The sequence below is a fragment of the Hippocampus comes genome, unplaced genomic scaffold, assembly GCF_001891065.2.
Source record: "Hippocampus comes isolate QL1 unplaced genomic scaffold, H_comes_QL1_v1.1 scaffold78, whole genome shotgun sequence".
Taxonomy (NCBI): domain Eukaryota; kingdom Metazoa; phylum Chordata; class Actinopteri; order Syngnathiformes; family Syngnathidae; genus Hippocampus; species Hippocampus comes.
Genome location: NW_017805798.1, coordinates 1,368,697 through 1,382,230, shown reverse-complemented (window position 1 = coordinate 1,382,230; position 13,534 = coordinate 1,368,697). Strand labels below are relative to the sequence as shown.

The window sequence follows — 13,534 nt, the reverse complement described above, 5'->3', positions numbered from 1 at the left end:
CTTCGGGGTGGTCTTGGTATGGTTCAAAACAAACTGGTTCCATTGTGATATAAAAGCAATTTGATAGAGACTGGCTCCAAATGACAAATGAATGAATCATGTGGCGGCCCGGTGGTCCAGTCGTTCGCGCGTCGACCTCACAGTGCAGAGGTCGTGCGTTCGATCCCGGCTGTGGAGGTTGCATGCTCCCCCCCGTGCCTGCGTGGGTTTTCTCTGGGTACTCCGGTTTCCTTGCACGTTCTTAAAACATGATTGAACACTCTAAATTGTCCCTAGGTGTGAGTGTGAGCGCGGATGGTCGTTTGTCTCTGTGTGTGCCCTGCGATTGGCTGGCAACCGGTTCAGGGTGTCCCCCGCCTACTGCCCGAAGACAGCTGGGATAGGCTCCAGCACCCCCGGCGACCCTTGTGAGGATAAAGCGGATCGGAAAATGGATGGATGAATTATATGAAACTCTAAACAACAGATACTGATGAGACTCTTGATTTAATAAACACATCGGTCTCCATTTTGGTCGACAGGTGCGCAAAACCGGGCACATTTTTCTCACTAGTCCACATGGCAAAACTTGACCCTATTGTGAGCTTGTGAGCAATAAGAAAAGCAAAGGAGGATGGCATTTTGGTTTCTTTTGGTTTGTTTTTACAGTGTGAAAGGCTTCCTGTACCAAGCAGGAAGCGGCCGAGATTCACAAATCTATCATGACGTATGCAGGCGAAAGAAAGCTCGACGTGTGAGCTGGCTTTCGCTTTCTGAGAAGTGTATTTGTGGTCAGCGCATCCGGTTCGACCGCCTGCTAAGGTTAGGTCACCTGTCTGCACATTTCAGACACCAAAGTTATTCCGGGTAATTTAAAGCCGTTTTAATTTTCACTCCAGATCCATCTCCAAAAGTGACAGCGAATGCTAAAACCACGTTAAAGCTTTCGAGTGAATGGAATGCGTCCCCTCCCCATCTGCCGCAGTAAATGAGTTGTCAGCCCCGGTTGAGAACGCTGCCATTCCTCACTATCGCGCCGTCTTATTACTTCCGCCTCTCGCCACCCGTCCATCGCTTGCTTTATTTCTCTTTCAGTCACACTAATTTGCAATTGATTAGCTGTCCTCTTGTAGCTCAGTCGCCGGATCCGAAGCCCTCACGGTCCCCTGTCTCCCTCCCTTCCTACCTCGCTCCTCGCCAGCCTGAGCTCAGTCCACAAGTCAATTTCTCTCTAACGAGTGTTGGTACATTTCGCTCCCCGGGCGACGCGGTCCTTCTGTGTAAATAAAACAGAGAGCCGAGCCGAAAAAAATCAATGGTCCTATTACCCTCGGAAAATGCTAAACAAGCAATATCAGAGATTCGCTTGGTGGGAAAGAGCGTCTGCCATAATGGGACCGGAGCTCGAGGCTCCGGCAGCACCCTCGCCGCCGCCACCCCGTATTCCGATCTCGACATCCACTCAGCGGGCGGCGGTGGGAAGTTGAGTAGAAGTTTCGGCTATCTTGCTCTGACGACTCTTTCATTTTACCCCGACAAAATCTATGATGACTTTGTCAAGATATCAAGATAAGGCTATCTTTACAACACAGCAGAAGAAAGTGTCAATATAACGGGGTTAAGTCAACCGCGTAGATGGAGATCTTGGCATCGTACACTCAGGGATTCCAAGGCGCGAAACACGATCAAAAGCAGTGACAATTTACAACGTATATCCAATTGAATTCATTTCCAACAGTCTTTTGTCTTCATTTCAGAGCGTACCAAAATCTTGAATGCTGGCGTCGGACACACAAACAATAGAAATTGCTGGGTTTTGTTTTTAAACCAATCTGACCCTGTTGGATTTCAGATTCTGCATTCAAGAGCTATCGTCGTATGGTTCTAACAGATGTCACATTTTTCCATCCTCTGACTGGTTGATTAGAGCTACCCGAATGGGATTCCTTATTACCGAGGTAGCGGTCTCAACAGGCACGGCCGTCTCCCCAATTCCGCGCCGTATTTTCTTGGTCAGATCCTGACTAATCTGAGCAGTTTTTCAGAGTCCACATTGACGGAAGGTTTATCAATGCGTCAGTGACGACGCCCGTTTTGCTGACTCTGTGTCAGACGAGGCCGGTGCTGCGGCGCATGATAAATAATCAGATGCCGCCTGCGAACGCGGAAGACCGTCTGTCATGCGGGTCAGGTTACATCCTTCCCATTTAAATCAATATATAAACATCCGAGCCTGGGTGCCACGTTCACGGCCATCTAACCGGCTGGGTGGATCCTGGGATGTCTCGCTGTCGGGATGAGGAAGCCCGCGACGCTGACGTGGTGCGTGCAAGGGATAGCCCAGTCAAAGACTTGATGTCACATCCATTCCTAACATGGCGCCGTGCATTAAAATTAACCAGCGGGACTATTTTGACAAATGCAATGCTTGTCACAAAAAAATGGGAAGACCAGATATTTGTCAAACTGTACAATATTGCTCTTTTTGCCCAACCGTATCGTGAAATGGGCCACTGGAGGTACACCTTGCAAATTTTCAAACTATTTTATTTAAAAAAAAAAAAAAGTTTTTTTTTTCTTGTGCCAACTTATCATCAGTAATACTTCATTTTTACGTTAGTACTTACACTTGAAAATCTGTCATTTTTTTACTTTCACTCAAGTACAGGAGTTAAATCAGCACTTCTACTTTCACTGGTCTTTTTGAACACAAGTGCGTTGCGTGTATTTCTACTTAAGTACAGACCCTGAGTACTTTTGCCACCTCTGTCAGGGAGCGGTATGCTCAGATCATACGCCAAAGACACATTTACACAGAGGCCTGCTTGCGTAGGAGTGTGCACACAAACGTCCAGCTAAAATCATTCGGTTCCACAAGAGACACGCAAATACAGATGGAAGAGGTTTTCGCACTCCACAGTGGAAATCATTGAACTGCCCGCCCAACGAAAACAAAAAAAAAAAACGGCCACATTTGTATTTGTTTCCATTTTGGCTTTATAGACAGCCGCGCGCACACAAAGGGCCTCAAAAAGTGGCCAGCAGCAGGATTTATATGGACACCCCATTTTTCATCATGACGCTCTGATTAGTGCGCCGTGAAAGCTGCATACGTGTGCAACATTCCCTCGTGGAAACAAGCGCACGCTTGTCATACCGAAACACATAAACACCTTGCAATTGATGCACACAAACATACATACACACTACAATGCGGAACGATGCGTACGCAAAATTAAATCAATAACTGCGATGTGCATACAGACGCGTATATACACGGTACTGCACAATAAGTAAACATGTATCGTATACAAACGGGCTGCCACACGCAAGCAGGTAAACACACAATGCATGGCAAAGCATTTTTCAGCTGCTTTCAGTCGTCAACACAGTTTAACAAGGGATTAGAAAAACAACTACAGATTGCTATCAAACCGTCATGATACCGTGTGGATTATTTCGCGTAATGATAGGGTTCTTTTGCCGAGGGACACACACAAACACACACACACACACACGTACGTGCGTGTTTAGGTGAATTCATGGCTAGCCGTGGCCCATTTCACCTCGCAGCTGATGAGCGCTTAACACAGATGTTTCTCCTAAAGGCACCACCCTGCCCTTAGGGGGCGCGGGGGGAAATAGTTTGCAAAAGCTCATTTATGGCCATAATCTCATCCATAAGAGTAATTTATTTTATTTTATTATCATAATTTTTTTTTGGGGGGGGGGGGGCAAGGGGAAACAGCTTACTCGGATGAAAAGAATAATAAGGATTGCCGGAGGAGTTCTGACCGAGTACAGTGGGTCTCAAGCTTCTCAAACAACAAAAAAAAACACTTTGCTCTCAAAGTGTCACCATAATGACGGACATTAAAACCCGGCAGAAGCCCTAAATGTTGAGCAAAAATGACTTTTTATGACTAAATTGTGTATTCATCATTTAAGAAAAATTTAAAAGATCACTTCCACCACATACTTCGGAAATGCCAATGTCCCGTCACCGGTGAACTATTTTTTAAGAACAGGCTCGCGGGCTACTTATGTTGCCCACGAGCGTCAGGTTGGTGACCGCTGAATTAAAGAGTCGCTCCACGTGATGACACACGATGACAACGGCGGTGGTCAGTTGTCACCGATGAGCGATGCCATTTTTCATAGCGCCGATCAACGATCAACGGCTCCTTTATTCAACTCATCACGAGTTGAATAAAGCACAAGAAACATCACGGCACAACATGCTCTTTACTTCTTCACTCATTCTAAATGTTGCTTTTTACTTGGATTTGTTCCTACTTGTATTACGAGTGAGTTGGGCAAGGGTGGCATACATTTTAATGCATGAAATGCTGTCTGTGGATGGTATGATAAACAATGACCTTTCAGACATGTGGATTGCATGTTCAATTGTTAAAGTAGAAATCTTGATTAATGCTTCCTACAATTTCACTTATATTTGTGGTCGGGGTTCTGTAGATTGTACAACTCCAGTGACGTGCAGTCAGGGGAGGCAGGCAAGGCCGTGCCTCCCCTGTCATTATGAGAGGAAAAAGAAACGAAATAATCAAATCACACAAGTATTAATATTTGTCCTCTGGACTATGATTTTGGTGGGGCTCTTTATGTATTTTGACCATTTTTTAAATAGTAAAAATCATAGAAAATTCTCTATTTCCTGCTTAAATAAACGGAGTCTCCTTTGGAGACGAGAGGAGAGGCATGGACAGCCGATATGACATAAAATCCACAGTGAAAATGCTTGCCTTGAGGCAGCTAGTACCTCTGCCTCAAGGAAGGTGGCGATAGTGAACCAATTTCTGTACCCCGGTGGTAAAAATAACAAACTGGACTATTTGCTATCGTCAAATTAGTCGCCAGTAAATTCCACCAGGTTGCTTCTGCCACCAGTCTCAGCACTTTTTGTTTGCGTCACAACTCTGAAACGTTTCCTACCTGTTTGTGCATCTCAATGTTGAGTCCATATGACATTTCGTAGTACTGAAAAACAAAGATCAGAGCGAAGAAAATGAAACGCGGCGTGTTTTCCTTTTTGCATCAAAACACACACCATCGTGCGGTGCGAAACTCACCATGACATAGTGTCTCTGCATCTCCGTTTTCTCACTTGCCAGTTTCTCACACTCCATTTTCAGACTGTGAGGTCAATGTGGGTTGGGGGTGGGTGGGGTGACAAAAAAAAATCTGTCACATCAACACATTCTGCACTTTCTTAGCGATTCAGTTTTGTCACAAAAACGATGTAAGGATGAAAAAGCAAGAGCAGCATGCGACCACATCCTGCTACTTTAATGTGGCATTTCGGATCTCGCCGGCTTCCCCTGCAGACACTTACTCAGCACGTACATCTCAGTAATTAATGGATCAATAGAGAACCATACAAACCTCAACATGAGGCCCGAATTGCACCATCGACAAAAAAAACGACCATATAACGAGGGTCCATATCACAAGTGTGGTTACACGAAAGCTTAACCCTTTCCTATTTCTCGTCTATTACAGGAAACTATCCACTTACCACTTATGACTCTTTAGCGTGAGTGTTTTATGAGATAACAGGAGGCCGAACCTTATCAGTGCAGGTAGAGCGAGGCTGCTGACACACCAATAAAGGAGTGAACTGAATAACTACAAGTGTGTATTTGGAGCTTTTCTGTAATACATTAAAGAGCATCGGTGATACATCTTCTTTGTTTCCATCCTCATGAGTTTCGTTTTCTAACAGACAGGCTTGAAAACTGCTTTTTTTCCAAGGTCACACTACAGCTGTGGTGCATTACAGAAATACTTAAATGGTAAAGAAATTCAGTGAAAAAAAAAAAAAATCTTTAGAAGATGTCTCTGTAGTGGTTGCCTTTCAAACTTCAAGTGCAGACCGCGGTTATAATGGTTTGCGATTTTATATCATAGATCGTTTTAGTTCGTTTTGAATTTTGGTTTTGGTTCAGTTAGTTTTAACCCTTGTGCAGTTAGTTTTTTTTGGGGGGGAATGCTTCGTGTGAGTTTAGCTTAATGAGTTTTGGTATTCGTTTTTGTTTGTTTGTTTTTTATATTGCGGATTGCTTCATTTTAATCACGTTTGTCGGTTTTAGTATCTATTTTTACTTTTTTTTTATAGATTATTTGGGGCAAGATGAAAATATAAACTACAATTCCTAAGCAACTGTTCGATCGTCTATGATCTGTATCCCCAAAAAAAAAAAAAAAAAAAAAAATTAAATGACAAAGATGAAAATGAAGGACATTTTCGCTGTAATTATATTTGGTTTTAGTTTGTTTTATGAACATAGCCCCGTTAATTTTATTTTATTTCGTGAACAAAAAATTTTTTTTAATTTTAATTTTAGTTTTTTTGTTACCTGTAATAACCTTGGTACAGAAGTTACATTTGTAAAGCTGCTCAAGTATACACTGATCTCATAAAAAAAAAAAGCTTTGTAAGAAAAAAATGGCTAACCCAAGTCAAAAAATTTAAAACAGCCTCTTCATTTGAATCGATGCGCTTCGCCACGATGAGGAAATGTAGCATGAATATCAACTACTCCAAATAAGGATTTTACTTTGTGACACTGAATGAGACACCTTATGACTTGAAAAAATTCGTTTTCATAATGTCAGACGCGGATAAAAGAAATCCATTCAAGTGTTGTCCTCATGTGCTTTATTTGGTTTCTCCATCTGACAAGAAAAATACGGTATTCACTTAGCACCTTATTAAGAAGTACATGGCTGTCTATTGAAATGATTGAGTACGGATTCATGGATTTTTAGGAATTAAACGAAGCGAGAAAACAAGAGATTCTTGTGTGTTTTAATGCTTATTTTTCCAATACCTCCAGAAAAAAAAAAAACATCTCCTTTGCTTTTTCTTACTTTTTCCTCCTGCAGGCTCGCATAATGCGTCTCACTTCGGTCCTTTAAGAAAGCCACTGGCCAACACTCACCAGGTGACTGGCCAATAATTACAGGGGCGGACAGAGGTGGGTGATTATTATGCATTGGTATGGCGCTTGTGGATCTGCCCCGAGCAATACATTTCACACTTCATCATGTCGGCGAAAAAGTATTTCACACTTCGTGCACTCGCAGAGGCAGACGTGCATGTGGAGGTTGATGGGGTTTACCTGTGGTTAGTCACCAGCGTATAATCGGTGGAAACGAGGGCGAACGTGGGCTCGGCAACGATGGCTGTCCAGAAACTGTTTCTGCCATGTATCGTGTCCACGCAAGGCATATTTCTTTGAAATAAGCGGAAGCCCAATTGGGTTCCTGAAGGCAGCGGTTCTCAAACTGGGCTCCCCGGGCGCCTGGGAGACCCCAGTTTGAGAACCAGCGCCCCCAAAAAATAAATAAACAAACAAATAAATAAATAATTCCAATAACCTACAATGCAGTATCTTCTTTTTTTTTTAAAGGGTATGTATCTACTGTAAATTGCGTAGTATCACATTTTGTGAGTCAAAATGTTCTCATCTTCTTATTTTTCTTTTTTTTTCCCCAAGCTTTGCTACAAGAAGTAAAAAAAATCCGGTTTGCTGTCGTAAACAATGTGAATTGAAGACAACAGTTGATTATATTAAAAAGAAAAACAATTGTTTATTCGTTATAGTGTCGTATTTTTATTGCTTCATAAAACCCTTGCTTCAGGTCCCTGGGATTTACATGCCCAAAAAAAAAAAATATATATATATACTCCTCAAATTTAGAAATTTGCTCCTCAAATGAAGCCAGTGATTCTCGAAATTATCGAATTGATTCAAAACATTGTGAGCCTCGTACTGTCCAGTATATACGGGTGCCAGCGCGCCACTAAATCAAACATACGAAATAAATTACTCCTTTCTACCTGAGCTTTGTGCCAATTTATAGCCCTGATAGGACTGAAACGTATCACATATAACCTGAAGTCCCTTCATGCGCGTCGCATTTCTACCAAGTGACGATGAATAATGTTCCTCTGTTATTTAGCGGTCATCATGACGGTTACGTTTAAGTAGCGTTAGCATTCAAAGGGGGACTTTGATTGTGAAGCGTCCAGCTGGACCAAAGAATTTTAAGGACCCCTGCCTGGTACAATCTTGACCGTTGCTTCGATTCCCCAAATGGGTCACTTTTATCGGGTCTTGTGCCTTTCTTATCATTCATTTACATCAACAGGGCGAGTCAGGGGAACTATAATCCAGACCGAGGGCTAATTACTCCCTATTAGCTATACCGGGGGAGCCCAAGCCCGGTCCTCAGGAGCCCCTTATCCATCCTGTTTTAAATGTCTCCCTCCTCCACCCACCCGATTCAAATGATCAGCTCATCAGCAAGCTCTGAGGAGCCTGATGACGATCCTGATCATTTTCATCAGGTGCGTTGGAAGAGGGAGACTAGATCTAAAAGTGGCTGGATAGGGGCTCTCAGGGACCGGACTTGGGCACCCCTGAACTATCCAGTGCCCTAAATCGTGAGTTGGCCATGTTGTAGTTGTCGGTGACGTTGCGACTTTCGGCTTGTCCCGTCAGGGGTTGCGCTGTTCGACTTTGTCATATGTCGCATATAGTGCCCTCAATGAATCCCACAATGCATCATGAAAAGTATTGAACGATACAGTCGGCCAGTACAGAAAGATATTGTTTGGTTTTCGCCGTGAGCGTAGAGCAACATATCACAAGATGGATGAAAATGAAGTGCTTTGTTTGTGTTGATTTTGCAAAATACACGTATCGTTAAACAATGTAATGTGATATAATTTGGGCAATATTCATTACGCAGAATCAACCAGCTGAAGTTGAACTCGTACATTTTACAGCAACAATGAGTTGTGTTTGAAAACTACTTTCCATTTGACTGATGAGTGAACGATTTAACGTAAAAATCCACGTTTATTGTGTAAAAGTCAGTGTCTTTTCATAAGTCATTGTATCTCAAGAGAATTAATATAGTTGAAACAAGTGTGATATTATTTTTAGACTTTACACATATCTGATCGGCTTGTGGGGGAGTTTCTGTTTTTTTCCCCTCATTATCTGTGTATTGAATGTTTTTCATCGTTTTGGGGAAAATTTGGGGGGGATTAATTGTTATCATTTCTGACCAGTGCACTTCAATGGGCATCAATTATACGGGAATTCTGACTATTTGTCGACCGGGACAGTCCCACTCACTGCGGATAGCAGTGGTTGACTGCACAGCACCGTTTGATAATACTGTGAATAGCTTTCGTTCTTTTTTTAACTCACTAAATGGCTCTGAAATCCTGATTGTGTAAAGTTCATTTTATTTTGTGGTAGACTTTGAGTTGTTGGCCTGGTTAGCCTCACAGGTTTGAGGCTGGGGCTTTGAAAACAACCTCTGGTCTCCCTGTGTGGAGATATAACGTGCTTATGTGGGATTTCTCTCTTAAGTTGTGAATATGAGAGTCTTTGGCTCTTTGTAGAATATAGCCAGCAATTGGCCCAAAGTCAGCTACGATAGCTTCCAGCTCACCTGCGACCGAAAATGAATGCATGTGTTTCTCTCACCTGTGATACTGGGCCTGGAGAAACTGGAACTCCTCCTTGATTCGGTCACAGGATTCGGACACGGTGAACTTAAATGGCTGCCCAGGCTGGGGTGGGACCTCAAACCGAAGCGACAGAACCATGAAAGAAGATGGACAGGAAGAAGAAGAGAGGGACAACTGAGACAACTGAGGTTCCACTGTCATGACCACAATGAGCCTCTGTCACTCACGCTGCCTTCAGGCTTCACCCAGCCTCCTTCATCATGTCTCTCTTTAGACACACACACACACACACACACACACACACACACACACACACACACACACACACACACACACACACACACACACAAGCGCGTGCGCGCGCCGTCGTACGTGCGCACACACAGACACAAGCGCACATGCGCGCGCAAAAGTCGGTCAATGAGCGCAATTGTCCGTGCGAGTGCGCAACGGCACGGAAACCCGATCCAAAGTGATTACGCATCAGGCGCGTGCCTCTTAATACAGTAGAACCTTTTTTTGTTGTTGAACAACACGGATACCGCTTTGTACTTACCGGATGCCGTGCCGGCGGGTACATCTTGCTCAAGTCTCGAATCATTAAAAAGGCATTGAGAAGTTCCTCCTCGGCGAAGACGAAAAACAAAAGAAGAAAGCGTGGCTCGGTCCCGTGCGTAAAAGGTCAGTCAGTCAGTCTGTCAGTTAGAAGCCGGCCAGCGGAGTGAGAACATCCTCGAACCGTTGGCTGGTCGCCATTCTCGTAGACGAATCGGGGGGAAAAGTCTCACACCGTCGGACAGTCAGGTACGTAAAAGAATATATTCCCGCGTAGTCGCTTATGTTGTTGAATTTCCTCTTCTTAGCGGTGCTTTTCCGCCATTGTCTTGACCCCACTTGTCCTCCCGCTGCGGTGGCAAGCGGTTAATTTCCGACTTTTCTCCCCCCGGTTGACGTGCGCATCCCGGTGGCGGCCACCACTTCAGCTACACTGACTGCTCGCTTGGTCCCCCCCTTCTCAGCCGTACCACATTTTAGAAGCAGCCAGTCAAAAATGAGCGCAATTACACCATTCGCGACTTTGACGTCGCGTCGGGACGTGTAGTTTAATACACGCCCGCCTGCGTGTGTGAGTGCCCCACAAAAAACTACAACTTCCTAGTTCTCTCGATTCGTTGCTGCTGGAGGGGAGGCGGTCATTAACGGCGACCAATGGCGAGAGGGAAGAGGCCAGCAGGCGCGAGAGCTGGCTGTCAATCATTCCGTTGTTGTCCAATCACCACCTGCAAGACGCGAGGCGAGTATACTGCACCCCACGTGGGGCTCCAAGCCTCTGATGCTAAATGACACAGGTTTGTAACTATCCGTAGATTTATGTGTGTTTTATCACAGACTCCCAGGCGAACATGCGCTCCTGTTTGTTCCTGCCATTTATTTATTAAGACATTAAAACAGTCTGCTTTGATTTCCGCGTTTTTGCATTTTACAACCCCATTAAATTAAATTGTCACTGAGCTTTACTGGTAGGCCATTCTGTTTGTATTGCACATGAATAATTAAGGCTCGAAGGTGTACTGATGTGAACAATCTGTATTATTACAGCTGCAAAAGTGGGCCATATACTGTACAACAGTATTTTGGTTCAGACTGGAACCTAGATTGTGTCCAAATGACTGTATAACTTCATACTTTACACCTCTATTACCTCACTAAACATCTGACTTTGTGCCTGAATGATTGGCTATTGGGATGACATTTTCCATCACACTCCCGTGCCACAATGGCAGTGTGCGACAGTGAGGGGTGTTTCTATCCCCCACCCGCTTTTGTGTCATTGATCTGCACCACTATTAGCCATCTCTCTGTTTTACCCCCATTAGCCACCAGCCAGCAATAGCTTGTCAAGGCCTGCGTGACCTGCATGCATTCACGGCCAACAACAAGGCACTCTACAGCCGCCGCGCCAGCCCAAAGACGTAGCCCACACCCTGAATGCCACATCCAACTTATGCTCCCCCTTCGCTCATCCACCTTCTCTCTGTGACGTGTGCCTACTCATGTACTATTGCGTTGCATTGAAATAAAGAGAAAAACTCAATTATACTATTTATTATGCAGCCCACTTGAAATCAATTTATGTGGCCCCTGACCATTTAACACCTCTGATCTAAAGACTTCGAAAGTATACAATTTTATATTGGATGTCATTAGATAGAGCAGGTGTAGAAGAAATAAGCCCCCATACCAGCAACCAGTGCTACTGTATACGCCTTCGTCACTCTAAGTGAAGTGCTAATAACCATGGAGGTAAGCAACGCAGGGTTCCGCCCACCATTTTCACACTACTCATTGACGTTTGCATAATAAGTCTCCTCCTACTACCGATTCCGAGGTATTCAGTCGGGCCTGATATTCCCCAACAGGGGCCATCGGGGGCCAATATGTGGCTCTCTCTTCCAAATAATCAACTACACTTTGACAGCATATTTCTCCACTGTCCGCATCTGTCTCTTCATCCTTTCTGTTGGCTCATACAGACACCGGGTTGTGAGTCCAAACACACACACACACACACACACACACACACACACACACACACACACACACACACACACACACTGTCCAAATACACATCTCTATCCAGCACACATACAAACTAATATCTCAGGTAAGCACAGGGCCTAAAGTGACCCGCTGTCGCGGCGCGTGAATCCACTAAGGCTCAGAAAAGGCAATATCGTGCCCTCCCTCCATCTTCTCCAGCGGTCGAGCCTTGATGTGGGCGAGCAGGGGAGGTGCTGAAGTGAGGGAGGCGGCGCACAGGGGGGCGGAGGGGTGTTAGGTGAGGAGGAATAAACAGATTTATTTGCCTGCGCCCGTCTCTGATTATTTTGCCCCTGCCTTTTGTTCCAGACCTTATGAAACCCAAATGTCAAGTGAGGCGAGGGCCTCATATCGAGCCCTGTCAATCACGGCTCTCTGCACGCCTGAAGCCCCGACGACGGATTATTGGCTTCAGCACAAGGGCTGCCTATGCCGCCGGCCACCGAGCCTCTGACGATTTGACAGCACAGGCTCTTGTTTTTTTTTTTTCGGTCTTCTAAAGAGGAACTTCATTTGGCAGCTGATGCACAGGAGATTGCACGGGAGAAGGTTTTTGAGACGGGAAGCAGGCTGGATATGAGTGTCAGTGTGTATATGTGTGTGTGGTGGTAAGAAGGAACCGGGCGGGCTGGCAGGTTCAGGGTATGGTGACTAACTGTAGGCCATTGTCAGCTATGACTGCTTCTCATCAACACAACAAATCACCCCCCCCCATACAAATAAAAAAGATGAACACATTGCTCTTGTCCAGTGTGCCACACGAGGAGTTCTATTTCAGCAAAGGTGAGCCGACTTTCATTTCGTACATGTCCTTAAATGCGAGGCGAACCACAGCTGGAGTGCTGGCTGGAACATAAAGTACAAATGTGCAACCATAAACCATAGGCTGGATTTGCACCTACATGCTTGACATGACCCAATTCAACCCTCCCGCCCCCGCCCCCACCACACTTGGTCTGCATGAGCAAAACACATTGCACAACCCCAGTTCCTAAATATGCATTCATCCATTTTCTATTCCCCGTTTTGGGCTTAGTTATTTCGCCCAATTTGGCTTACTTTAAAGCCAGTAGTTTCAATCGTGTGTTTATTTTTGCTGTGTTTTACTCTGCTGTCAGCAGCCAGGCCAGCATTGCAAGTGAGAATCTGACCTCAAGTTTCAGGAAAAAAAAAATGGTGAGGCAGACGTGCTGCAAAATATTTATGCAGTGGTCACTTCACTTATGAGTTGACCACTTTAAAAACTTTTTTTTTTCTTTTGCCTTGTGTTGCGAGCCAAAATTGAAACTTGAAAGCAGGCGCGACTAAACACTCCAAAAGGTCAAAGCACCACATCATAATTGTAACGTAAATCTTGCTTTACTTAATGGTGAGGCTTAAATGTTTTATGTCATAATGTCAAAACTCATTGATTCGCGCAAACCACATCTGGTGGCACAGTTT

At 44.5% G+C, this 13,534-nt stretch overlaps 1 protein-coding gene and 1 long non-coding RNA gene across 8 annotated transcripts in view; one reads left to right on the top strand and one right to left on the bottom strand.

The window, feature by feature from the left end:
- LOC109525167 (transducin-like enhancer protein 4) overlaps positions 1 to 10,644 on the bottom strand; it is a 27,405-nt gene extending 16,761 nt beyond the window's left edge. For 4 of the 7 annotated variants that reach the window (XM_019885461.1, XM_019885466.1, XM_019885465.1 and 1 more), the window contains exons 1-4: positions 10,047 to 10,644; positions 9,507 to 9,592; positions 5,070 to 5,133; positions 4,933 to 4,977 (exon numbers count right to left, since the gene is read on the bottom strand). In XM_019885461.1, coding sequence (XP_019741020.1) covers positions 4,933 to 4,977; positions 5,070 to 5,133; positions 9,507 to 9,592; positions 10,047 to 10,091 — 240 coding nt within the window. In that variant the 5' untranslated portion in view covers positions 10,092 to 10,644. The remainder of the gene's footprint in view (positions 1 to 4,932; positions 4,978 to 5,069; positions 5,134 to 9,506; positions 9,593 to 10,046) is intronic. The other 3 variants (XM_019885467.1, XM_019885468.1, XM_019885463.1) reach the window with 2 other exon arrangements.
- LOC109525186 (uncharacterized) lies at positions 10,215 to 13,534 on the top strand. The gene is made up of 3 exons (XR_002170091.1): positions 10,215 to 10,294; positions 10,675 to 10,839; positions 12,401 to 13,534. It is a non-coding gene; the product is annotated as an uncharacterized LOC109525186 (long non-coding RNA).